General features: G+C 41.5%; 2 protein-coding genes across 16 annotated transcripts in view; one reads left to right on the top strand and one right to left on the bottom strand.

Moving 5' to 3' along the window:
* SAMD15 (sterile alpha motif domain containing 15) overlaps positions 1 to 15,051 on the top strand; it is a 72,035-nt gene extending 56,984 nt beyond the window's left edge. Inside the window, exons 3-4 of the mRNA XM_016925808.3 lie at positions 5,741 to 5,818; positions 14,985 to 15,051. Coding sequence (XP_016781297.1) covers positions 5,741 to 5,809 — 69 coding nt within the window. The 3' untranslated portion in view covers positions 5,810 to 5,818; positions 14,985 to 15,051. The remainder of the gene's footprint in view (positions 1 to 5,740; positions 5,819 to 14,984) is intronic.
* The window catches only part of VIPAS39 (VPS33B interacting protein, apical-basolateral polarity regulator, spe-39 homolog), a 31,230-nt gene extending 5,206 nt beyond the window's left edge, over positions 1 to 26,024 (bottom strand). Inside the window, exons 1-18 of one of the 15 annotated variants that reach the window (XM_063793805.1) lie at positions 25,638 to 25,744; positions 25,371 to 25,508; positions 22,151 to 22,243; positions 21,442 to 21,544; positions 19,344 to 19,490; positions 17,871 to 17,909; positions 17,450 to 17,514; positions 16,651 to 16,707; positions 12,388 to 12,480; positions 11,250 to 11,283; positions 10,678 to 10,780; positions 9,184 to 9,211; positions 5,935 to 6,008; positions 3,970 to 4,045; positions 3,384 to 3,518; positions 3,194 to 3,280; positions 2,388 to 2,429; positions 1,969 to 2,058 (exon numbers count right to left, since the gene is read on the bottom strand). In XM_063793805.1, coding sequence (XP_063649875.1) covers positions 1,969 to 2,058; positions 2,388 to 2,429; positions 3,194 to 3,280; positions 3,384 to 3,518; positions 3,970 to 4,045; positions 5,935 to 6,008; positions 9,184 to 9,211; positions 10,678 to 10,780; positions 11,250 to 11,283; positions 12,388 to 12,480; positions 16,651 to 16,707; positions 17,450 to 17,514; positions 17,871 to 17,909; positions 19,344 to 19,490; positions 21,442 to 21,544; positions 22,151 to 22,243 — 1,266 coding nt within the window. In that variant the 5' untranslated portion in view covers positions 25,371 to 25,508; positions 25,638 to 25,744. Of the gene's footprint in view, positions 1 to 1,968; positions 2,059 to 2,387; positions 2,430 to 3,193; positions 3,281 to 3,383; positions 3,519 to 3,969; positions 4,046 to 5,934; positions 6,009 to 9,183; positions 9,212 to 10,677; positions 10,781 to 11,249; positions 11,284 to 12,387; positions 12,481 to 16,650; positions 16,708 to 17,449; positions 17,515 to 17,870; positions 17,910 to 19,343; positions 19,491 to 21,441; positions 21,545 to 22,150; positions 22,244 to 25,370; positions 25,509 to 25,637 lie in introns of all 15 variants that reach the window. The other 14 variants (XM_009428203.5, XM_009428200.5, XM_063793806.1 and 11 more) reach the window with 14 other exon arrangements.
* Between the last annotated feature and the right edge of the window lie 6 nt (positions 26,025 to 26,030).

Raw genomic sequence — 26,030 nt, forward strand, 5'->3', positions numbered from 1 at the left:
TTACAAAAATAATAAACAAATAAATAATTCCCTCCCCCTAAAAAATAGCCAAGATAAGGAAACAACTTAAGTGTCCATTGACAGACAAATGGATACAGAAACTATGGAACTATGGTATATATATATAAACATACACACTGGAATATTAGCTTTAGAGATCTAATTACAAGATGAGGACTGTAGTTAATAGTACTGTACTGTAATCAGGAGTTTTGCTAAATGAGTAGATTTTAGCTGTTTTTGCCACAAAAAAATAATTTGAGATGATAGATATGTTAATTTGCTTCACTGTAGTAACCATTTTACTATCTACATGTATCTCATAACATCTTATTGTATAACTTAAATATATACAATATATAATAACATTTATCTTAAAAAAAGAAGAAAGATAACAAGTGTTGGCAAGGGTGTAGAGAAAAGGGACCCTGGTACACTGTTGTCGGTGGGAATGTAAATTAGTGCAGCCATATGAAAAACAGTATAGGCGTTCCTCAAAAATGTTTAAACAGAACTACCATATGATCCAGCAATCCCACTATTGCATATAAATCCAAAGGAAATGCAATCAGCATCTCACAGAGACATCTACACTCCCATGTTTATTGTGGCATTATTCATAAGAGCCAAGATATGGAAACAACCTAAGTGTCCATTGATAGATGAATGGATAAAGAAATTGTGGTACATATATACAATGGAATATATTCAGAACTTAAAAAATAAGGAGATCCTGACACGTGACACCATGGATGAACCTGGAGGACATTATGCTAAGTGAAATAAGCCAGACACAGAAAGGAAAATAACCTCATGATCTCACTCATGTAGGATCTAAAAAAGTCAAATACATAGAAAGTAGTTTCCAGAGGGGGAAAAAAGTAGGTCAAAGGATAAAAGTTGTAGTTATGCAGGATGAATAAATCTAGAAATCTAATGTACAGCATGAGGAATACAGTTAATAATAGTGTAGTGTATACTGGAAATTTGCTAAGAGAGTGAATTTTAGGGGTTCTTACCACACTCACAAAAAATGGCTAACTGTGAGATGATGGGTTAATTGGCGTGACTGTATAATCATTTCACTATGTATATGTAGATCAAAACATTATGTTGTACCTTAAATATATACAATAAAAATTAATTTAAAAAAAGGTAAATCAGTAAAGACATGACAACCAAACTCAATCCAAGGTCTTTGATTGGATCCTGATAGAAAAAAATACAGAAGCAAACCAAAACTAGCTATAAATAACTAATTTAAATATGGACTATGATTAAATGTGTATTACTATATTAATGTTAAATTTTTTAGTGATAAGTATATTGTGCTTCTTTTTTTTTGAGACAGGGTTTTGCTCTTGTTGCCCAGGCTGGAGTGCAACGGTGCAATCTTGGCTCACTGCAACCTCCGCCTCCTGGATTCAAGCAATTCTCTCGCCTCAGCCTCCTGAGTAGCTGGGATTACAGGTGCACACCACCACACCCAGCTAATTTTTGTATTTTCAGTAGAGACGGGGTTTCACCATGTTGGCCAGGATGGTCTCAAACTCCTGACCTCAGGTGATCCACCCGCCTCGGCCTCCCAAAGTGCTGGGATTATAGGCGTGAGCCACCGCGCCCAGCCCAATATTGTGCTTATGTAGTATTAAAGGAGAGGTGTTAAGATGTCTACAACTTACTTTCAAATGATTCAGAAAAGAAAAACACATAGGTATAGAAAAAGAGAAAGCATACATGGCAAAATTGTTAATAAATTAGTGATGTGGATAAAGACTATTATACTATTATAGTATATATTTGATTATTATATGAACTATAAAATTCATTCTTTCAACTTTTCTTTAGGTTTGAAATTTTGGAAAATAAAAAGTTGGAGGAAAAATGTAAACCAGTAACTAGAACTTATAACATGATAGAACCCTTCTGTCTCCCAAGGCCTCAGCAGCACAGGGCCAGGGCACACACCTTTGTGGTGAATAGGGCATCTACATCATTCCAGGCTCGAAGTTTGGCACGAGCAGCCAGGGCTGTCAGCACATACTGTTTATCTGGGATCTGGAAAGCAGAGACCAAGAAAAATTAAGGGGAAGTAGAAATACATCAATGGGGGTGCTTAAGAATTTTAGAAAAGACAGACATTAAATATTTCCTGATATTGACTCTGCCCCTTAAAATCAAAAAATTTCTCAGTTCAAGAACTTCTTAATTCCCAAGCCCCAGCACTGCTATAGGCCATTCAGTCTTCTCTCACTTTCCCAAACTCATTCCTTTCCACCTTTAACCTTGAATATCAAAGGACACACTGTACAGGGTTACAAAGCAACATCCACTCCATGTAGTTACCCTGATCACTAGTTTCATAACACTGACCAATTTGTATCTACCTTAAATGTCTTCTTCAGGTTGACGGGACTGCTGAATGTCCCCTAGGATGAAAGTGAAAAAGGAACTTTAGTGATATTGACTTTCCCAAATACCACCCAAGCTCTCATTTTCTTTCCCACTACAGAGACTTTCTACATCTTACTCTGCTGCCATTTAAACATAGAAATTAATTTCAGGGAAAAGCTCCATTGGGAATAGTCAGATACCACTATAAGCTGGCTTATGAAGAACTGGAGTAATAAGTATGGTGCCTTTTCCCATTTTCTGCTAATCCAAATAAGGAGAAAATGTCTGCCTGTTATCATGGAATCCATACTTCTTTGAAAAATTTAGAAAGAAAAAAGAGTAGCCGGGCGCGGTGGCTCTCACCTATAATCCCAGCACTTTGGGAGGCTGAGGCGGGTGGATCACGAGGTCAGGAGTTCAAGACCAGCCTGGCCAACATGGTGAAACCCTGTCTCTACTAAAAATACAAAAAAAAAAAAATTAGCGGGGAGTGGTGGCGCACAGCTGTAATCCCAGCTACTCAAGAGGCTGAGGCAGGAGAATTGCTTGAACCCAGGAGGCGGAGGTTACAGTGAGCCAAGATCGCACCACTGCACTCCAGCCTGGGCGACAGAGCAAGACTCCATCTCAGAGAAAAAAAAAAAAAAAGTATCCATAGCTACTTGCCACCCTGCTGCTTTTCTCCACATCACGCTAATCCATTTGATATTGTGGACCTTTGAACAGAGACTTCTACAGGTAATAGCACCAGGGACAGAACTTGCTATGCTAGCATGCCAGTTCACTTGAAGCTACAAACCTTACAAACCTCTTTTCCCTCCTGGCCAGATGAGGTCCTCTTACCCCTGGTGAGGGCCAGGAAAGCTTCCAGGTGGATTTCTGAGAACTATACATACCCATTATTAAGAGAGTACATAAAAGTACTGGATTTGAACTATCTTCTTTTTGTGTAATGAGAGTTTGTGGAATCTTCCATATTTTGCCTGTACCTCAGCCTCTGTGTAGTGATAGAAGCAGGAGTAGAAAAGCGTTGTCACTAGTGGCATGTTGAGGATGGAAGCTTTGCGGGGGTGCTTTCGGAAGATCTCAGTCTGTCCTGCTGATTCTAGATGGCGATCATTTGCCTGTGGTGGAGTGAGCCAAGTGAAAAAAAAAAAAAAACAATGTCCATGGAGTAGAGGCAGGAGAAAAATCTTTTAATACTATAGCAGTTGTGTTTCCCACCCTAGGAGTGAAACAAAGAACAGAAAAAGAAAGAAATTGCCTAAGATATCCCCAGAGTAGTTTAAAATCCATAAAATGATCATGAATCCACATTGGATGGAAACAAACAGAAGTGGGGATGACATGGGAGATTCGGGATGAAGAAGAAATACTTCCAGGTTAACAGCTGGTAAGAGAAAAAAGGATCCTAAGAACAATGGAGGAAGGGGGCTATTGTGTACAGGCAGAAAATGAAAGGCTTTTAGAAACCAGTAAGAAATGACCCATGTGCAGAGCATAGAAATCTCCTAGATGCTGAACGGCACTGAGCCTTGGCACTGAAGCAAAAGATATAGAGATGAAGAGTCTAACCTCAATAATGATCTGACGTTCCAGGAGCGTGTAATGGTCCTGTATGTGTGCGGAATCTTCTGCTGAAAATGGCAAACTGGTAGAGTGCCAGAAGGTTAGTACCTTTCTCTATTCAAACAAGGAAACAAACCCAACTAAACCAAATCACCAGCGTAAGTATAAGAGGCTCACGGTGCCTCACAAGTCTGATCTCAGTTCACCTTTAGAGCGTCCCTTAAAGGAAGAAAGACATCGCATGAATGGCGTGAATTTCATATTAAAGGTTTTGCCAATTCAAGAGGGATCCTGAGAGTCCACAAAATACTTATAGTCACTCATAATTTTGCTGATAAATGAATTAGAATCCTCTCATTTTGGGAGTTGGAATATTTGGTGAATGAGTCACAAAGCTAATGAGTGAGCCTAGGCAACTGCCCATCATCCACATCCCAGTGAAATTCTGTGGCTTGTGCTTAACTTACTGAGGGGACACCTAGATTTGTTAGCCATTTTTTTATGGCAGAGTACAAAAGGTAAATTAAATTACATGCCATGGTGGTATGTTTATAGATCAGCAAATATCACAAATGTCAAGGGTCCCATCTTCAACACTGCATTATGTTTTTTGTTTGTCTGCTTGTTTTGAGATGGAGTCTCTCTGTGTCACCCAGGCTGGAGTGCAGTGGCATGATCTTGGCTCACTACAACCTCCACCTCCTGAAATCAAGCAATTCTCCTGCCTCAGCCTCCAGAGTAGCTGGGACTACAGGTGTATGCTGCCACGCCCAGCTTATTTTTGTATTTTTAGTAGAGACAGGGTTTCACCATGTTCACCAGGACGGTCTTGATCTCCTAACCTCGTGATCCACCTGCCTCAACCTCCCAAAGCACTGGGATTACAGGCGTGAGCTGCTGCGCCCGGCCACCTTATTGTTATACATAAAGATGCTGAGGGACAGCGTCTTGCCAAAAAGTCATGTGGTCAATGGGGAAGGCCAAGAATAGAAACCAGATTTTAAATGCCCAGTTCACAGATCTATCTTTTAGAAAGTGCTGCATTATTCCCCATACTCTGCTCACTCCAGAAAGAATTCTGAGTTTTAATTACACTATTCCAGATAAGTTTTAGCCATAGTGAATTTTTAGAAGAGATAAAGAGAGATGCTATAAATTCTAGTTACTTCACTATTTTAACTTTTCTCCTTGTTTTCCAGAGGCCATATAACATATCTCAGTATTTGGTAACATTAAATGGATTTCACTGATATAATCAAATTTCTAAACATGAAGCCGGGAAATCATGTCATATGAGGAATGGTTGAAACAACCATGAGTACTGAACCTGAACAAGCAAGGACTACTGGGTAGACTCTACACCTGTCTTGAAAGATACAGGGAAGCAAGTTTCAGCTTAACATAAGGAAGCACTTTCCAATAACGAAGGCTGTTCAAAAACAAACTGAGCTGTTTCAAGAGCAACGGGCACCCTGTCACAGGAATATGTGGAGCTGGGTTTTGTAATAAGTTAAATTCTGGATGAAAGCTTGCCCTGGATCAGTGGTTCTTGGACTTTGGGGTTTCAAGGACCAGTAACACTGAAAAAATGCATCAGGTCCCTAAAGTATTGCTATCTTTTTATTACCTAAGGTCATAAAAAAAGGTACAGCTCATTTTAGTACCAAAGAAGAAGAGAAGAGGACAAAATCCTACAATAAAAGATAACCTTTCAAATTAAATAAATTTAGCTTTAGGAAAAATATCTCTCTACATTTGTCTTTTTTTTTTTCCTCAGTTTACCATCAAGCAGTGGAAACTCTGCTGGGGACTAGTGTGTGAACACCACTGCATGAGGCGACCCTGAATGATGCTGGTATGATTCATTGTTAGCCCTCCCCTTCCTGCCTATCCATTCCACCCTTTTTAATTTTCTTCATTCCTTCTGGGTAAAGGTATTTATACTTAAAATCATTTTTCCCCCATACTTACCCAACACAGGTTTTAAGAAATTCTTTTCGTTTGTCAGGGTCCTGAATGTTCAAATGCTCTCGATAATGAGATAGCTACAAAAAGCAGAAAAAGGCTTTGAGGTATTTTGTCTCCTTAGATGAGGGAGATAGCTGAGTAACTGAACTTCCCATGCTTTAAAAAAACAAATTCTTCATTTCTGGGTATAGATGGTTATTGGAGGCGGGTGGGGGGATAGGCAAAGAGTGACTAAATATCATTAGTAGGTTTATCTATAACTGCACTGTACGATACAATAGCCACTAGCTACAACTGTTTCTTTAAATTTAAATTAATTAATGTAAAAATTCACCTCCTTAGTTAACACTAACCACTTTTAAAGAACTCAACAGCTACATGTGACTAGGAGCTACTATATTGGACAACACAAATATGGAAATTTTTTTTTTTTTTTTTTTTGAGACGAAGTCTCACTCTTGTTGCCCAGGCTGGAGTGCAATGGCACAATCTCAGCTCATTGCAACCTCTGCCTCCCAGGTTCAAGCGATTCTCCTGCCTCAGCCTCCCAAGTAGCTGGGATTACAGGTGCCCACCACCATGCCTGGCTAATTTTTGTATTTTTAGTAGAGGCAGGGTTTCACCATGATGGCCAGGCTGGTCTCGAACTCCAGACCTCAGGTGACCTGCCCAAATTGGTGTCCCAGTGTGCTGGGATTACAGGCGTGAGCCACCGCGCCCGGCCCAAATATGGAATATTTCTATCATTGTAGAAAGTTCTATTGGCCAGTGCTGATCTATAATGAAGCACTGAGTAGATAGAGTACCAAGCTTTACCTTTAAGTTTCACTTTAGCCTCAGTATTTAACCAAAAATGAATATTTTGCTTCAGCTTTAGATTTTGAAAAGTCCAAGAGCTAAATACCTATTTCAGTGTTATTTTTGGCATCCTTGACCATGTACATGATCAATGGTAGTATGATCATGTAAATATCTAACAATTAACATCAGTAATATAAATAGGGCATGTCATTCTGACTCACTGTTAATAAATATTCTCAGATTGAGCCAACAGATGTATATAAAAATATAAATGTATATAAAAATGTAAATGTAAAAATGTAAATAACATAAGACAGAATAACAGAAATTACATATCGTAATCCAATCTTCGTAAAATAGTTCATATAAAATAGTTGGTATACGATCATTCCTAATATTAAAGAAAGTAACCTTTAAGAGCTATAGTTAATTTTTTGTTATTCAATTCCATTTCATCCTTAGCTCTTTCAAGAAAAGTTCTACATGGGAAACCTTCATATTCTGTGGGCATACACTAAAAGTGTACTATCAGCTTTGCCACTTCCAAAGTTTACAAGGTTGAAAAACTCAAAATCTATATACAACATGCATGATAAATCATCTTCAATTCAAACATAATGAGTATAAAGAAAATAAAGTTTTAGATAAAAATGAGTTACCCAAAACACATTTATTCTCACTAATGAAATTCAAAACAAAAAACTTTATAAGAATGCTGTAAGAAGGAAAATCCTTATAGTTTTGAACTTACAGAGATTTAAAAATATAAACAAACAGCTTTTCAAATGATTACTACAGGCTGCCAATCATTTTTAGTGGATTAAGAAAATGGATTTTTCAGATTCTCTCACGCTTTGAATATTAAGTACAAGTTCCTTTCAGAAAACATGATACTGAGCCAGGTGAGGTGGTTCACATCTGTAATCCCAGAACTTTGGGAGGCCAAGGTGGGGGGATATCTTCAGGCTAGGAGTTCGAGACCAGCCTGGCAAACAAAGTGAGACCCCCATCTCCACAAAAAGATTTTTAAAAATTAGTCAGGTGTGGTCGTGTGCACCTGTAGTCCCAGCTACTTGGGAGCCTGAGGCTTGAGCCAGGAATTGAGAGTCTGCAGTAAACTATATGATCACGCACCACTGTACTCCAGCCTGTCTCGAAAAAAAAAGAACAATGTTTCTGAAAAGTATTTTCAGTATTATATATATAATTATGCTGTTCAAAGGTTAACAATATTTAATGTGCCAACTGAATGTCTGTATGGATATCACAAATGTGTTGTACAATAACTAAAAAAGCAATCCTGCCATCGACAGTGCTGAGAAATTCCTTGAGACAAGGTCTCATTCTTTCACCCAGACATGACCTCCCAGACTTAAGCGATTCTCCCACCTCAGCTTCCCAGGTAGCTGGGACTACAGGCATGCGCCACCATGCTTTGCTAATTTTTAAAATTTTTTTTAGAGATGGGATCTCACTATGTTGCCCAGGCTGGTCTCCAACTCCTGGACTCTAGTGTTCCTCCCACCTCAGCCTCCCAAGTGCTGGCATTACAGGCATAAGCCACCGTGCTTGGCTGGAAATTCTTATTCCTGCCAAGTTTTTTTTTTTAACATGAATTGCTGAAGTTTTAATAATACAATTGAGTTTTTGGTAAAATTTCAGATTTATTCTTGTATTCCAGGAGTTCATTCTATGATTGTGAAAATCTGCCAAAATTTAATCTTAATGCCTGGCCATTGAATTCTCAGCCAAAACGTGTATTGGGTGTATCATCAACTTGACCTATCTTCCTTCTTGACCTATATCTGGTTTCTTATCCTCTTAGCCTTCAACATTTTCTTTGTGAGAAGCCAAAACCCCAAAACTCCTAACAACCAGGACCTGAAAACAACCGAAAAACAAATTACAAATTGACCAGGCCAATTTTCACATATTTATTTTTTAAAATTTATTCATAAGCCCAACCAAAAGAGCATATAAAAAGAAAGAATACATCATTTGGATTAAGTTTTCAGGTTTTCCAGGTGCCTCTCTCTTCTGTATATAATCAATATCAAAGGAAATAGTTCAATCAGTCTGGGATCTTGGAGGTGGGGGTTTGGCTTAGATTTCTGGGTTTGTGAGACAGAGTCTCACTCTGTTGCCCAGGCTGGAGTGCAATGGCACGATCTCAGATCACTGCAACCTCCCCGTCCCAGGTTCAAGCAATTCTCCTGCCTCAGCCTCCCAAGTAGCTGGGATTACAGGTGTGCGCCACCACACCCAGCTAATTTTTGTATTTTTAGTAGAGACAGGGTTTCACCATGTTGGCCAGGCTGGTCTTGAACTCCTGACCTCAGGTGATCCACCCACCTCGTCCTCCCAAAGTGCTGGGATTACAGGCGTGAGCCACTGTGCCCAGCCTAGATTTCTGTTAAACAGGTACCCAACTGAAACAAAGGCCACACTTACCGCAAGCTCTTCTGTTCTATCTAGGAACCTGGGAAGAAGCAGAAGGGAGCAGGGCATTTGTATCTATTGATGTGTGGCAGTATAACCTCACAAAATCGAGTGCTTCCTCTAGGAGAAACACAATTCAAACTCATTTCCCTCTATACACAAGATAAATGGTTGATCAGATATCATTGTTCCCCTGGTCTCTCTGGCTGAACAAAAAGCAAGGACAAGAAGGTACTGCAAGGAACTAATAACTTTGTTAACAGTTCTGACAGGGAGGCTCAGAGCCACCTACTCTAGCCCACAGAAAACTTGGTTGTTGTTTTTTTTTTCCTAAGATTAAAGCACTATTCTCTGTCAATACAATCTTGAAAACAGATTTTCTATATTGTTCTTTACTGTTTTCATGGACAGAGTACAATGTGTTTTGTCTCCCCCAGACCTTGGAGCACCAGGACTTTTGTCTTCTGATTCTTCTTTACTCTGAATAGACCACCATAATTAACATTACCATTTTGGCATGGAGGTGATGCCTGATAAAGCCTTGTTGGTTGGGAAAGAGGAAGGGAGGGAAGGAAGGAGGGAGGAAGCAGCCAGCCTCTGTGACCATGTCTTCTTTTGCAAATTCCTGGCTAACACCTGTAATCTTGACCCTAACCAGGTAACCTGCTTTTCCCCACCTCAGTCTTTTGGGGAGCTCATTGCTGTGCTGGAGTCACTGGACAATCAGTCACCTTGGGCCACATGTCAGTCTAAACAGAGGTTCTAACCCTTTCTCTGACACTGAAGAAAGGACATCATGTGCACATATTTTAATCCAAAGGTGGGAAATAGTCCCCACTGACTGGAATTAGAGGGAAGAAAAACATGATAGAAGACCTCAGCCCTCTTTACCCCCAGCAGACATGCCTACCTCTCACCTGTCAGAATCCTACCTAGTTTAATAGGCCCATGCAAATCCTAATCACTTCCATGAGGCTTTCCCTGGGTATCCTGACTGAAAATATTTTCTTCTTCTCTTCTACTGTACTTCCCACTGGTATCACTTAGAATCAAGTAATAAAAGATACCTTTATTCTAGGTCTTTTATAAGAAAACACTTAATAAATACTAATACTACAAACTAGGTATTATGCTAAGTGCTGGCTCACATACTAGCCCTTCATCTTCATAATAACTCTGTGGGTAGGTGTCATCATCTCCATTTGATAGATGTGAAAAACTCATGAAGAGGGTTGATAACTTGGCCAAGGTCACTCGATGAATGATGTGGGAGAGCTATAATAGCATTCAACCCAAGTGCATGTGACTCCAAAGCCTGGTTCTTAACCAACTTGCACCTTATCATAAGCTATGCTGTACTGCTAGTTATCCCCTCACACTTCAATAGCTTGTCTTCCAAGTACTTCCAGGAAAAGGGCGGTTGGCGTCTTCTATTCCTTTGTATCCCTCAGAGTGCTTTGAAACAAGTACTTACTAAACTTTATAGACCAGATGATCAGTTCTTACCTGAAGAGGTCTAAAAGCAACTTTTGATCCCCTATTTCCTTAAGGAAGTGAATAAGATGTCTCAGGGCAACCTGTCGCACCTCCAGCTCTCGGAAGAGGATCTCTGTCAGACAGTCAGGAGTTAAGTTGAGAAAGATTAAAGCCAATTAGTCAAGTGTGAAACTGGTCTCCCTACTCACACATTCCAAACATTATCTCATCAAAGCCTAACAAAAGCTAAGAATGGTTTACCCCTATGTCTTAATTCACCATCAACACACTCTATGGTCTTGGGCAGCTCATAGCCATTAAATCAGCTTTTCATTTCACACCAACCCAAACAGCAGGCACTTAGCATGGACTCTGACTTCTTCAAACCAACACAGCCATCTGAGGGGGCTCTGTGGTTAATGTAGTCATCACCCTAAAGGACGCCCTCAGAGATGTGATTTGTGCTCTGAAGTCTCAGGCCACTCCAGTTGTCTCTGAAATAGACTTGACTAATGAATTCTGGTATGAAAGGCACATGGCATTCTCCCCTCGGATGTGGCAGACACCTTGCTGACTGAAGATTTCCTGCAAGCCATTCTCACCTTTGCTCAGTGTCCTCTTCAGGAAAATCAGAACCTATAGGAAAAAAGAACAAAGACTGTGCAAACTTTCCAACACAGAGTCATGCCCTGAGCACTACAGACACGGGGCCAGCAACTCATTAGCAATCTCTGCAGGTATAGCCAACAGCTCTGTATGTGATGCAAGGAAAGCCAATGGCTATCTGGAACTGAGCTGTGTCTTGAGAGTCCACACACCCATGCCCATGCTGCTGAGAGACACCTCCCTCTGAAAGAGGATACGCTCACATCTCTTCTCCCTCAGATTGTTTTATATAACACATAGTAGCCAACCTTCTGTGTCTTGGTTACAATCAAGGGTTTCACATAGGCTGGGCATGGTGACTCATGCCCATAATTCCAACACTTTGGGAGGCTAAGGCAGGGAGATTACTTGAGCCCAGGAGTGTGAGATCAGCTTGGGCAACATAGCAAGACCCTGTCTCTACAAAAAAATTTAAAAATTAGCCAGGCAAGGCCAAGCATGGTGGCTCACGCCTATAATCCCAGCTCTTTGGGAGGCCGAGGCTGGTGGATCACCTGAGGTCAGGAGTTTGAGACCAGCCCAGCCAATGTAGTGAAACGCTGTATCTACTAAAAATACAAAAATTAGCTGGGCATGGTGGCCTACGCCTGTAATCCCAACTACTTGGGAGGCTGAGGCAGGAGTATCACACAGTGAGCCAAGATTGTGCTACTGCACACTAGCCTGGGCGACAGAGTGAGACTCCGTCTCAAAAAAAAAAAAAAAAAAAAAAAAACTAGCCAGGCATGGTGGTGTGCACCTGTGGTCCCAGCTACTTGGAGACCTGAGGTGACAGGATCACTTAAGCTCAGGAGGTCGAGGCTACAGCGAGCCATCATCACACCACTGCACTTCAACCTGGGCAACAGAGCAAGACCCTGTCTCCAGAAAAAAAAAAAAACACAGGGTTCCACGCTTAGTGCATGTGGCACCAGCTAAGCCCTTAAAGCACAGATTACTTAGAATCCTACACCTCCAAGGGGAATCCAGGATCTTTACTTAACATTTAACACAAAATGTTAGTCTATTTGATTGGATTTTCAGAAACTAGTGAAAACAATAATTAAACAAACAACAACAAATCCGACAACTCACTGCAGTAATGACGTTTCCATCATGCATGCTTACTGCCTCTTCTAGGAGTTGTAGTTTGTCCTGTAAGGAGCGGAATCTCTCTAGTGAGCAAACCTGGCAGAGTAACACTAGAATTAGTATACAAGAAGACAGTTTTCTTTATTCCTTTGTTGCTGGATACTAAAGAATGAGCAATAATGAAACAAAATGTCCCCAAGGAGAGTCTCTTTATTTTTACACTATGGTCCCCAGCACTTATAAAACAGTAGGCTTCCACCACCCTCTCTAGTTCAGCCTGCTGCCCTATAAGATGCTAATGTCCTGAAGTCTTGATAAAGTCAACAGAAATCACTTGTTCTTTTTGAGACGGAGTCTTGCTCTGTCGCCCAGGCTGGAGTGCAGTGGCTCAATCTCGGCTCACTGCAAGCTCCGCCTCCTGGGTTCACACCATTCTCCTGCCTTAGCATCCTGAGTAGCTGGGACTAGAGGTGCCCGCCACCATGCCCGGCTAATTTTTTTTTAGTAATTTAATTTTTAGTAGAGACGGGGTTTCACTGTGTTAGCCAGGATGGTCTCGATCTCCTGACCTCGTCATCCGCCCGCCTCAGCCTCCCAAAGTGCTGGGATTACAGGCATGAGCCACTGCGCCCGGCCAATCACTTGTTCTTTTTTAAGAACCCTTATTCATAATTTGCATACAGTAAAACATACCCTATTTAAGTATATAGTTCAGTGATTTTTTTTTTTTGAGACGGAGTCTCGCTCTGTCGCCCAGGTTGGAGTGCAGTGGCGCAATCTTGGCTCACTGCAAGCCCCGATTCCCGGGTTCACACCATTCTCCTGCCTCAGCCTCCCGAGTAGCTGGGACTACGGGCACCTGCCACCACACCCGGCTAATTTTTTTGTATTTTTAGTAGAGACAGGGTTTCACCATGTTAGCCAGGATGGTCTTGATCTCCTGACCCCGTGATCCGCCTGCCTCAGCCTCCCAAGGTGCTGGGATTACAGGCATGAGCCACCATGCCCAGCCAGTATCTCATAGTTTTAACTCACATTTTCTTGATAACTGTAATTTTAAGTATCTTTTAAAGTGATTATTTGTCATTCATGTATCTTCTTTTGTGATGTGTCTGGTCAACTCTTGTGCCAATTTTTTTATCAGACTGTACTTATCACTAAGCTAAGAGTTTTGTTGTTGTTGTTGTTGTTGTTTTATCTGAGACAGGGTCTCACTGTATTGCCCAGGCTGGAGTGCAGTGTCATGATCATGGCTCAGTGCAGCCTCGACTTCCTGGGCTCAAGCAATCCTCCCACCTCAAGCCTCCTGAGTAGCTGGGACCATAGGTGAGTGCCATCACACCTGGCTAATTTTTATTTTGTAGAGATGGGGTCTTGCTATACTGCCAGGTTTAATAAAAGTTTTATATATATCTTCTGGCCAAGTACAGTGGCTCATGCATATAATCCCAGCACTTTGGGAGGCCAAGGCAGGCAGATCACCTGAGGTCAGGAGTTTGAGACCAGTCTGGCCAACATGGTGAAACCTCCTCTCTACTAAAAATACAAAAATTAGCCAGGCATGGTGGCACACACCTGTTAATTCCAGCTACTCAGGAGGCTGAAGCAGGAGAATCACTTGAACCTGGGAGGCGTAGGTTGCAGTGAGCTGAGATCGCATCACTGCACTCCAGCCTGGGCGACAGAAGGAGACTCCATCTCAAAAAAAAAAAAAAAAGTTTTACATATATTCTGGATTAAAGTCCTTTATAATACACGTGTTCTGAAACTACTTTCTCTGAGCTATGGTGGTCCTTTCATGGTTTTAACAGTGGTTTCTAAAAAAAAATAAAAGTTTTAAATTTTGATGAAGTCCATTTTATCAATTTTTTCATTTATGGTTCATGCTTTTTGTGTCCTAGGTAATAAATCTTTGCCTAAGTCAAGATCATAAAGATTTTCGTCTATATTTTCTTCTAGAAGTTTTATAGCTTTAACACTTAATTTACATTTAGGTCTATGATCCATTTTATTTATTTATTTTTTCATTCCCAATCCTTAGAACCTGTGAAGTATAATCCATTTTATCTGCTTTTTTTTTTAGAGAGAGGGTCTCGCTCTCTCGCCCAGGTTGGAGTGCAGTGATGCAATCACAGCTCACTGCAGCCTCAGCCTCCAGGGCTCAATTGATCTTCCTGCCTCAGCCTCCTGAGTAGCTAGGATTATAGGCACAAGCCACCACGCCTGGCATTATGATCCATTTTGATCCATTAATTATTATGATCATTGCCAATTCTACCAAAATTGATCTGTACATTCAAGGCAATCCCAATAAAAATCTCAACAACTCTTTTGTAGACACTGCCAAGCTGATACTAAAATCGATATGGAAGTATAAAGGATCTAGAACAGCCAAAACAATTTTGGAAGAGAAGAACAACATTGAAGGTTGAAAGCTTCAACAAAGTTGAAGTATCTTGATTTCAACATTTATATAATAATCAAGACTGTAGTATTAGCTTAAGGATAAATAATCCAATGAACTAGAATAAAGAGTCCAGAAATAGGCCTACATATATATGATCATTAATTTTCTTCTTATTTTTTTCTTCTTGAGACAGGGTCTTGCTCTGTTGCCTAAGCTGGAATGGAGTGGCACAATCTCGGCTCATTGCAGCCTCGACCTTCAGGGCTCAAGCAATCCTTCCATCTCAGCCTCTCAAGCAACTGTGACTAAAAACATATCCTGCTATAAGATTATAAGTTACATTTATATATTTATAATTATAAATTATAATATACATTTATATTATAAATTAGCCACATCTGGCTTTTTTTTTTTTTTTAAGATGGAGTTTCGCTCTTGTTGCCCAGGCTGGAGTGCAATTGCGCAATCTCAGCCACCAGGTTCAAACGATTCTCTTGCCTCAGCCTCCTGAGAAGCTGGGATTACAGGCATGTGCCACCACGCCCAGCTAATTTTGTATTTTTAGTAGAGACGGGGTTTCTCCATGTTGGTCAGGCTGGTCTTAAACTCCCAACCTCAGGTGATCTGCCTGTCTTGGCCTTCCAAAGTGCTGGGATTACAGGCATGAACCACCGCGCCCGGCCGCACACCTGGCTAATTTTTTTTTTTTATCATTTGTAGAGACACGGTCTCACTATGTTGCCCAGCCTAGTCTTGAACTCCTGGGCTCGACAGATCCTCCCACCTTGGCCTCCCCAAGTTCTGGGATTACAGGCATGAGCCACTGTGACTGGCCCGATTTTCAACAAAAGCATCAGCAGGATAATTCAATGGGGAAAGGACAGTTTTTTCAACAAATAGTGCTGGAACAAATGGAGATCTACATGGGGAAAACAATTAAACTCAAACCCTTACATCACACCATATGCAAAAATGAACTCAATGAATCACAGATCTAACATAAAAGATTGTTCTCACTTTCTTTTTTTGGGCAGGGGGGCGGAGTTTCACTCTTGCCCAGGCTGGAGTGCAGTGGCACGATCTCAGCTCACTACAACCTCCACTTCCCAGATTCAAGTGATTCTCCTGCCTCAGCCTCCCGAGTAGCTGGGATTACAGGTGCACGCCACCACGCCCGCCTAATTTTTTGTATTTTTAGTAGAGATGGGGTTTCACCATGTTGGCCAGGCTGGTCTAGAACTCCTGACCTCAGGTGATCTGCCTGCCTTGGCCTCCCAAAGTGCTGGGATTACAGGCGTGAGCCACCATGCCCGGCGGCTTGTCTTTTTTTTTTTTTTTTTTTTGAGACAGGGTCTCACTCACCAGGCTGAAATGCAGTGGTGCAATCTCAGCTCACTGCAACCTCCACCTCCTGGGTTCAAGTGATTCTCCTGCCTCAGCCTCCCGAGTAGCTGGGACTACAGGTGCCTGCCACCACGCCTGGCTAATTTTTTATATTTTTAGTACAGATGGGGTTTCACCATGTTGGCCAGGATGGTCTTGATCTCTTGACCTCGTGATCCACCCGCCTCAGCCTCCCAAAGTGCTGGGATTACAGGTGTGAGCCACCGCCCCTGGCCCTGGCCTCTCACTCTTAAATGTACTTTTCCCTCTCATCCATCACTCTTTCCCCACTACCCCATCAAAGCAACAGTAATGGAGAATCAGAAATTTTGCCACTGACTTTCAACCTTAGTGGATTTATTTTCCCCCTGAAATTCATTGAACAAATGAGAACTGAAGAGAGGTAAAGAAATCTTCCCTGTGTGAACAAGCTGCCCAGCTTCCCAAAGAACCTCACAAAAATTCTCTGTCCTTACCTTGCCCTTCCGGAGACGTCGCGCTGTATCACTGGGGCTCCAGTCATTGCTGTAATCCTGGAATATTAGCAATACGTGAATCCCAGGAAGTTAAGGAATCAAATTTATCAGCGTACCCACTCCTCAACTCAAACTCAGTCTTAGTGTCTAAGGGGGAAATACTTTGTGGGAGGGAATGGATGTGAAAAAAATGAAGAAATGGGACGGTTTTGTTTTGAGTTTCTGAAGGAGCTAGAGCAGGGGCAATATAGATAGGAGGAGATGGATCAAAGAGGGAGGAGCCAATTGACAAAGCCAGTATCCCCATGCCTACCAGTTCAGGACTGCAACCTCTAGATGAATTAGAATCACGTTTTAGGATTCTAACAATTAATGCCTTTGGCCAACAGAAGGAAAGAGAGAGATGTTGGAGACATGTTCCTTTTCCGACCTTAGGATATGGTTTCTTCCTTATGAATCAATTTGCTTTATTTGCTTCATGGGAATATGAGCTCTACCAAGCTTCCAGACTGCAGTGATGATCACTGGGTTTCAAAGTACAGCCTTCAAGTGGTAGCATAATGAGTAAGCAAAGTATGGCAGAACTGAGTCAGAATATAGAGATTATAAGTCTAAGTTGCACCCTTTCCTAGCTCTGAGACCCCAGGTAAGCCCTCATGTTTAGAAACCCAGTTTTCTTATCTATAAAACAGGGTTAAAAAAATATCTACTCAAATAGTTGGGAAAATCAAGCCAGGTAACATATGTCAAGGTACTTTATACTGTGGAAAGTGTCACACCAGTGTATGCTGTAACTCACCCTATACTCCCCTTTGGGTCTCCCCAGCTCTGGAGCATAGCTTTTGGCAGGTGTGTCTGACAGAGCTGAAAAAGAATAAGCAGCTGGTTCAGAAGGGCACCATGAATCCTGCTTGTCATTCCTTCCCTCTACTTCTTCCTTCTCACATTCTTTTGACTTGTGGGCTCCCAATGTTAACTTTATGGCCAAAAGCAGATCTCCGTTCTTCCCCAAAGACAGCATCCCTAGAAGTCACCTTTGCCCCTGTAGCTAGAATGATTTCTACCTCCTTAGTCAGTATCAGAAAATTCCTCTAATAATGACAGTAGATGCAGAAGAAAGTTCATCTTGTCATCTAATTACTACCTGTCCCCATAACTCCCCAGACTGTACCAGATCAGTAACATTTCCCACAGCAATTAAAAGAGGGTTCAATGCCTACCATCAGAAAGGGACTGGAAACTTCCAGGTCTAGTTCTACCTAAAGGTAAAGAACACAAGAGGGAAAAGGTCAACAGTTTCAATCAGAGCCATCCAGGCTTGGTTAAAGACACAATGTGTAACCAACTCTATAATGCAATATAGGAACTTAAGGCTTAAAAAAGGTTTTATTCATCTGTAGAAATCTGAAGTGCCATTAAAAAATGGAGCAGGGAGAAAATTTTTTTTAATTATGGTAAAATATACATAACAAAATTTACCATTTTAACCATTTTTAAGTGTATAAGTCAGTAGCATTAAGTACATTCACACTGTTGTACAACCATCACCACTATCCATCTCCAGAACTTTTTCATCATCCCAAACTGAGACTCTCTACCCTTTAACCAACTCTATACCCTTTAAACAATAACTCTCCATTCCCTCCGCCCCAGCTCTTGGTAACCACCATTCTACTTTCTGTCTCTATGAATCTGACTATTCTAGGTCATACGTAAATGGAGTCATACAATATTTGTCCCTTTGTGCCTTATTTTATTTAGCATCACATCCTCAAGGATCATCCATGTGGCAGCATGTATGGGAATGTCGTTCTTCTTTAATGCTGAGTAACATTCCACTGCATGTATATGGCACATTTTGTTTATCCATTCATCCATCAGTGGACATTTGGGTTGTTTCCATCTTTTGGCTATTGTGAATAATGCTACTATCAACATGGAGGTACAAATATCTGTTCAAGTACCTGCTTTCCATTCTTTTTGATATATACCCAGAAGTAAAATTGCTAGATCATATGTTATTTATTTATTTATTGAGATGGAGTTTTGCTCTGTCACCCAGGCTAGACTATAGTAGTGCAATCTCAGTTCACTACAACCTCTGCCTCCCAGGTTCTAGCAATCTGCCTCCCTCAGCCTCCTGAGCAGCTGGGATTACAGAAGCCCCCATCATGCCCGGCTAATTTTTGTATTTTTAGTAGAGACAGGGTTTCACCATATTGGTAGGCTGGTCTAGAACTCTTGACCTCAGGTGATCCACCTGCCTCAGCCTCCCAAAAGTGCTGGGATTACAGGCGTGAGCCACCACGCCTAGCCAGTTATATGTTTACTGTTTAATTTTTTTTAAAAAACCACCATACTGTCTTCCACGGTGGCTGCACCATTTGGCATTCCCACCAACAAGGTTTTCCAACAGCAATGCGCAAGGAGTAGGGAGGAATTTTGATCTAGGCAAATTTTTTCAGTACCAGTCACAGGGTTAATGTCAATTTCATTCATCATGCTATAGAAAACCAGTCCAACTCCTCTGAATTTCTCTCATTTATCTCGCTCCTAACACCCAGCTGCCACCTCCAATGAGAATGCTTTACCCTTCAATAATCTTTTTCTTACAAAGTAAATGAAAATTATGGCCTAAGATTTTTCTGAAAAAAGAGAAGGACTTCCCTATCCATTTAAGCATCTCTCTTTACCTCTAAAAAAGCTGCTCAGGGAGTAGGTAGAAGTAGGCTTGGGTAGTTGTGCATAGGAGGAGAAGCTGTTTCGGCTCTTTAACTGTTCACGCCCCTCGTGGGTTGAGCCGCTATTACCAGCAGTCTCTCTGATGGACCATGAGATACCTGCGAGATAGTAAGAACTACATCAGCAATTCTCATCCACAATAAAGCCTTGACATCCAACATTCAACAAACTCTAAAAGCTTTTCACCAGAAGCCCTGGTCCCTTGGCCAACTTGGGGCAGGGAGAAAAGATAGAATCAAATAGACTAATCAGCAGAAAAATGGACCAAGGACATGAATAAGTGGATCACAGAAAATTCAAATGGCTCTTAAATATATGAAAAGATGCTCAACCTTACTCTTTTTTCTCTTTTTTTTCTTTTTTTTAGAGACAGGGTCTCACTACATTGCCGGAGCTCTGGAGTACAGTGGCTATTCACAATCATATCTCACAGTCATGTCTCACTCCTGGCCTCAAGCCATCCATCGCCACTACCCTCCAGAGGCACACACCACCTGCCCCCAGCTTTGCTAAGAGTACTACAAATTAAAAATATAATGAGAAACCACTAGTCCCCTATAAGATGGGGAAAGATCCAAAAGCTTGATAATACCCTGTTTTGCGAGGCTATAGGGAAACTGGAACCCTCCTCCATTGCTGGTGGTAGTACGAATTGGTACAACCCCTGTGGAGGTCAATTTGGCAATATCTACCCAATACAGATGCAAACATCCTATGTGAGTAATTCCGCTCTAAGAATTGCTCTTTCATTTATGCATCTATGGTCAGAATATAGTCAATGATAGAAATATAAAGAGCAAAAGATTGAAAAATCTAAAATTCAACAGTGGGCTGGCTAAAAAATGATGGTAAATCCATACAATTTAATACTATGCTGCTATTTAAAAAAAGAAAGAGAAAATGAGAACACTCTTTATATACTGACATGGAAAGATCTCCAAGCTATATTAACACATAAAAAGAGCAAGGTATGAAGTATGCTACTGCTTGTGTAAAAATGGGATAAGAATACATGTTTCTATATACTTTTCCAGATGCAAAAAGAGTCTTTAGATGAATACACAGGAACCAAGCAATGGTTGTTTTTTGGGAGGACATGAACTGAAAACTGAGAAGATACATAACAATATGGAACGGAAACTTTTCACTGTAGACCTTTAATTTTTTTTTTTTAATCTTTAGTCACATTATAGTATGGCCTATTTTTTAAAAACTTTCAATTAAAAATATTTCTTAAAAATCAGATGGGGACCAGGGATGGTGGCTCATAACTATAATCCCAGCATTTGGGAGGCCAAGGCAGGCGGATCACTTGAGGTCAGGAGTTCAAGACCAGCCTGGCCAACATGGTAAAACTCCATCTCTACTAAAAATACAAAAATTAGCCAGGCATGGTGGTTGGCACCTTTAATCCCAGCTACTAGGGAGGCTGAAGCATGAGAATCGCTTGAACCTGGGAGGCGGAGGTTGCAGTGACTCAGGATCGCGCCATTGCACTCCAGACTAGGCAACAGAGTAAGAATCCATCTCAAAAAAAAAAAAAAAAAAAAATCAAATGGACTCTGAAAAAGTATTAAGTGGTATCATATACAGCTAAGCAGTGAGACTTGGTGGGTAAGGAAGTCCGTTCTGTCAATCAGTTATTAGTATACTGAGTCAAGTCAGTAGTTCCCAAATATGGCTACATATCAGAATCACCTGCAGTGTTTATTAAAATTTGAGACCCCCTCTACTCCGCAGAAGACCTAATGAACAGAATGTCTGGGATAAAGCCTAGGAGTATGTCGTTTTAACAAGCACCCCAAATGAGAATGAAATAGCCAGCCAAGCGTCAACGCCTGAAGAGCAGACCTATATAGCCATGTGGGAACTCCTGCTGGATTTCCCAAGTATCTTCTCCTGGAGTTAAGTTTCCAGATGTATGCTTATCTGAAAATAGTCTTATCCTAGTCCCTCTCCTAACTAGCATTGAAGAAACAAACAAGTAGAGCCTTCATCAGTGATAAGAATCCTCAACATCTATCCCCGCCTAGGGACTCTTCTACTTACTTCCCACAGGTTCCCCACTCCAGCTGACTCGCTCCAGGTCATCATCGTCATCATCATCCACGAAGTCTCGGAGGCTGTTCACCGCCCGCTTGGACTCCTTTAACTGCAGAGGGATACAAGGCTAGGGTGCTCAGGCAAATCATCATTTCCCACCTCTCTTCTGACAATCAAGAAGGCTGAGGAATTGGGGCCTGAAGGTGGCCAACACTCGCCCTGTGCAATCGAAAGCCTAGCATACTACATATTTGCCACGAAAACAAACTGATTTTTAGCCAACCTACAGTCCAGTGATAAAAGAGTTAGGAGGAATCAAAGTCACTTTTGAATTCTCATCATATTCCTGGCAGTGACTTGCTATGTAAACCTGAGTGAATTTATTCACCTCTCTAAAAATAAATGATTCCTCAACTGCAAAATAGACACAACAAAGATAAATCTTCCAATCCAGTTCATCTTTCAAAAAAATATATATATATCACATAAATAAAAGACTTGGGGTTCTTCAAAAGAAAAAAAAAACCTGTAGGAATAAATCATCTTAAAAAGGTAAAGTAAGAAAGGCAGTGAGCTGGATTTTACAATCCTTCTGGCTCTTTCCTGAGCCTAATGAAGACATACATGGTCAAAAGCCTAGTTACCCAGAATGCAAGAGGAAGGAATTTTAGAGTGGCACTGTGGAGAAGAGTACACACTTCAGCAGCCGACCTACCTGTGAAAGCTCATCATCTTCATCGTCAAAGGTAAAAGCCTTGAACTTGGAGCTGTTCCAATACTCCTCCTCATCACCCTTTGTCCGATTCATCTACAGTGACAGGAAAACATACATTGCCCCTTTCTGGGTCTCTCCCTAAAGAGTTCCAAAAGCTTTAGTTTCCTGTACCACTAACTGATGCCAAAAATCAAGGATGCAGAAAAGAATCTGGTAAAACAAATATTGAACCTGCCATATAAAACCAGATTCTTGGGTCTCCAACTGATCAAATCATACTTCTAATCTTCTAATTACCCATAAGTAGTCATCTATTCTTAAGAGCATCCGCTTTGTCCAGGGCACTCTCTCAGGTGTTGTAAGGTATATAAAAAAGTGCCAGAGGCTGGGTGCAGTGGCTCAGGCCTTTAATCCCAGCACTTTGGGAGGCCGAGGCAGGCAGAACACCTGAGGTCAGGAGTTCGAGACCAGCCTGACCAACATGGAGAAACCCCGTCTCTACTAAAAATACAAAATTAGCCGGGCATGGTGGCGCATGCCTGTAATCCCAGCTACTCAGGAGGCTGAGGCAGGAGAATCGCTTGAACCCAGGAGGCAGAGGTTGCGGTGAGCAGAGATCGCACCACTGCACTCCAGCCTGGGCAACAAGAGCGAAACTCCGTCTCCAAAAAAAAAAAAAAAAGTGTCAGACGTGGGGACCCTACAACAGAGCTAGGGCATTCAGCATAGGTATGTATTAAAAGCAACAGTGCAAGGCAGGCAAATGCTGTAAGAATCTATCAAAAAACTTTGCTGAATACACAAGGAAGAGCAATCAGAACATGCACAAAACAGACAAAAATTGCATTCACATTTTCAACAAATACTTATTGAGCACCATCTCTGAGGCACTGTTCTAGGCTCTGGGAATACTACAGTGAATGAAACTGACAAATATTCCACCCTCATGTATGCTTTTTAAATGCCTGAAAGAACGGAAAGCAAAGCAATTAAAAGAAGCAGAATTATCTCACCTAAATCTTCAAATTATGACTATTTTATTAACAACTGTTGGCCAAAATTTGAGAAATGAGGGGATGGCCAAGAAAAGCAAGTATATAAAGAAGTAGTCAAAAGACCACAAGTCCCTGTTATAACTACTATAAAATTCAATTTTGCCCTGCAAAAACAAGTTTTGCCCTAGAATTACAAACTAGGCAGGGCACAGTGGCTCATATCTGTAATCTCAGCACTTTGGGAGACTGAGGTGGGAGGATCACCTGAGCCCAAGTTCAAGACTAGCCTGGGCAACATTGTAAAACTGTCTCTACAAAAAAATTTAAAAAACAAAACAAAAAACTAGCTGGACATGGTGACGTAATCCCAGCTGCTTGGGAGGCTAAGGTGGGAGGATCACCTGAGCTTGGGACGTCGAGGCTGCTATGAGCTGAGATTACACCACTGCACTCCAGCCTGGGTGACACAGTGAGACCCTCCCTATCTCCAAATAAGGAAACAGAATTACAAACTAAACTATCAATGCCAACAGGACTAGAATGAAAACTATGATTTAAGCCAAGGACTGGGTATAAAACTCCCACAGCACCAAAAATAACTGTAAAGGCTAAACAGCATCAAGTTCTAAAAGAACCATTTGCTTTTCCTTTTAATAGCACCTTCATCAATAAAAGCTTGAGAAAAGCCTTGTCATGGTAGTCCTGTTGAGGCTTTTGATAGCCCTTAAAGATACTCTACTGTTACTTCCTGACTCTGTTTTCAACTCAGGGGATATAGGGATAGCAAGGGTATTGTGGGAATTTTCTACTATCTGGTCCCTTCTCATGGCAGACATCACTAATTGATTTCTACTGGTACAGGGTTGTTTAAAAATCCTTTTCTGTATTTAATTTTAGGGAGATAAACCAAAAATGCTGGCAGACACCATGAAATCATCCCACACAGACATTGTAGTCAGGCAACCTTGAGTTCAAATCCTGGTTTCTCTTAATTCTGAGCAAAGTGGATAAATGACTACTTCTAAGCCTTGGAGAAAATTATATCCTATCTCACAGGGTTGCAGGGAACATCTATAAAAGTGTCTAGCAGAAAGTAAATACTAAATGTTATTTCCTTTTAATATGGAATATCATACTGACATTTTTCTGTCTTGGTTTTCCCGTCTGTTAAATGGGCATAACAGATGACCTACCTTAGAAATGGTTATGAGGAGTAAACCAGTTAATACATGTAAAGTGCTTAGTGCCTGACCCAAAATTAACACTCAATAGTAACTTTTATTATTAATACATCATCCTGGTACCTTGGGAAAAGCTAAAAAAGAAAATATTTTTTAGCAATCCTAAAGATTAAAAAAAATACAAAAATTCTGAGTAGCCACAAATGATGAAGATATGTATAGAACATATAAATGTCTCTGGCACACATGTCAGTTCATAAATCACTCTGTCATTCGTTTGATCCTCAGAACAATCTTGTAAGGTAGGCCTGGGAGATTCCATTTCCATGTTACTCATGGGGAAAGTGAGGCACAAAAGAGTTCAGTATCAAAGCCACTTTGTTAAGTGCTCCTATTTCAAATTACAATCCAGGCTTTCTGGCTCCTAGACCATTTCTAGTGTCTTGCATGGTCCTTCTACCTATTTTTCACTTTCCAGAAAACTAGAGATCATTCCTTCACTATAGTAGTTATCTACAGATAGACATAGAATGTGTCTAACAAACACAATAATCTGCCAGAGGATTTCTGGAATCTTTTTAACCATGCAATGGCAGTAAACAACTGCCATCAATTTGTATTTATAACGCCAAATGAGAAGCTAGGTTTACTTGGCAAGTATAGATAATGATCTAGTGGCTCTAGAGTTATAAAGTAATCAGGTACGATTGTCACTCTTAAGAGTGACAGGTGCTTCAACATGATTTAAAATACTTCAGAGGTTTGTCTTTATCGTCTCTTGTTTACTGACAGCCAACAAGGCAGGGTGAGAGACCTCAGGGGAGAACAGGAACTTTACAAAGGAAAACAGAAGAATCAGCAAGAAAACCACAACATGCTCCCTGCCTCAGAAAACTCCAAAAACCAGCTACTGAGAAGTCAGACTTGGTTTCAATTATCTTCCGAGCCAGGAAGATACAGGTGAGGCTTGTGAACTGAGACCAGGAAACAAGAGTTAAGCTAGGATGACTCTACGGGTGAACGTCCAGGAAGCCATGGATCTACCGCAGTCGTCAGAGCCCAGCGGATCCCTGGCAGAGTTAAATGCTCGTTCTGAACCAAATGTCCGCTTCCGAACCAATCGCTGGTGCTCACTCGCAGCCCCAATCCCAAGCGTACTCCAGCGCCCAAGGGTCGCCCTGACTGAAAGAAGAGAATAAGGCCTGTAGTCGTAGGGTGTAGGGATGCCTCCTAGAAGAGGGGAAAAGATTAAGATGCGGAGAGGCTGGACTCTGCCAAATACGCGACCCAAGGGGCTTGGGACACCCTCACCTCTTCCGCACAGAGCCCTCCCTCTCAGGACAGCGCCAGCCTCCGCCGCCGCTGGACCAGCCCTTCTGTTCAGGCTGTGCAGCTTAGAGAAGGGGGCGGAAGGGAATAATCGTGGGGCGGAGAGAAAACACGAATAACGAGACCGCAGGGCATGCTGGAAGTCGTAGTTTCTTCTGCCTCTGCTGTCAGGCGCTGTCCCGACGAACCACAAGGCTTCTTGACTACAGCCCCCAGAAACCCCAAGCACCGTGCTAGGTCATTTCCTATCCTTTCCGCGCGACCTTCCGCGGTTATCCCCCGGGTCACGTAGCAAGACTACAATTCCCATGAGGCTCAGCAAGGGCGATTTAGGGTCCAGGGAAGCAATGAGACGTGTTCTTTGTTTTCCTATGG

Source organism: Pan troglodytes, chromosome 15, assembly GCF_028858775.2.
Source record: "Pan troglodytes isolate AG18354 chromosome 15, NHGRI_mPanTro3-v2.0_pri, whole genome shotgun sequence".
NCBI classification, from domain to species: domain Eukaryota; kingdom Metazoa; phylum Chordata; class Mammalia; order Primates; family Hominidae; genus Pan; species Pan troglodytes.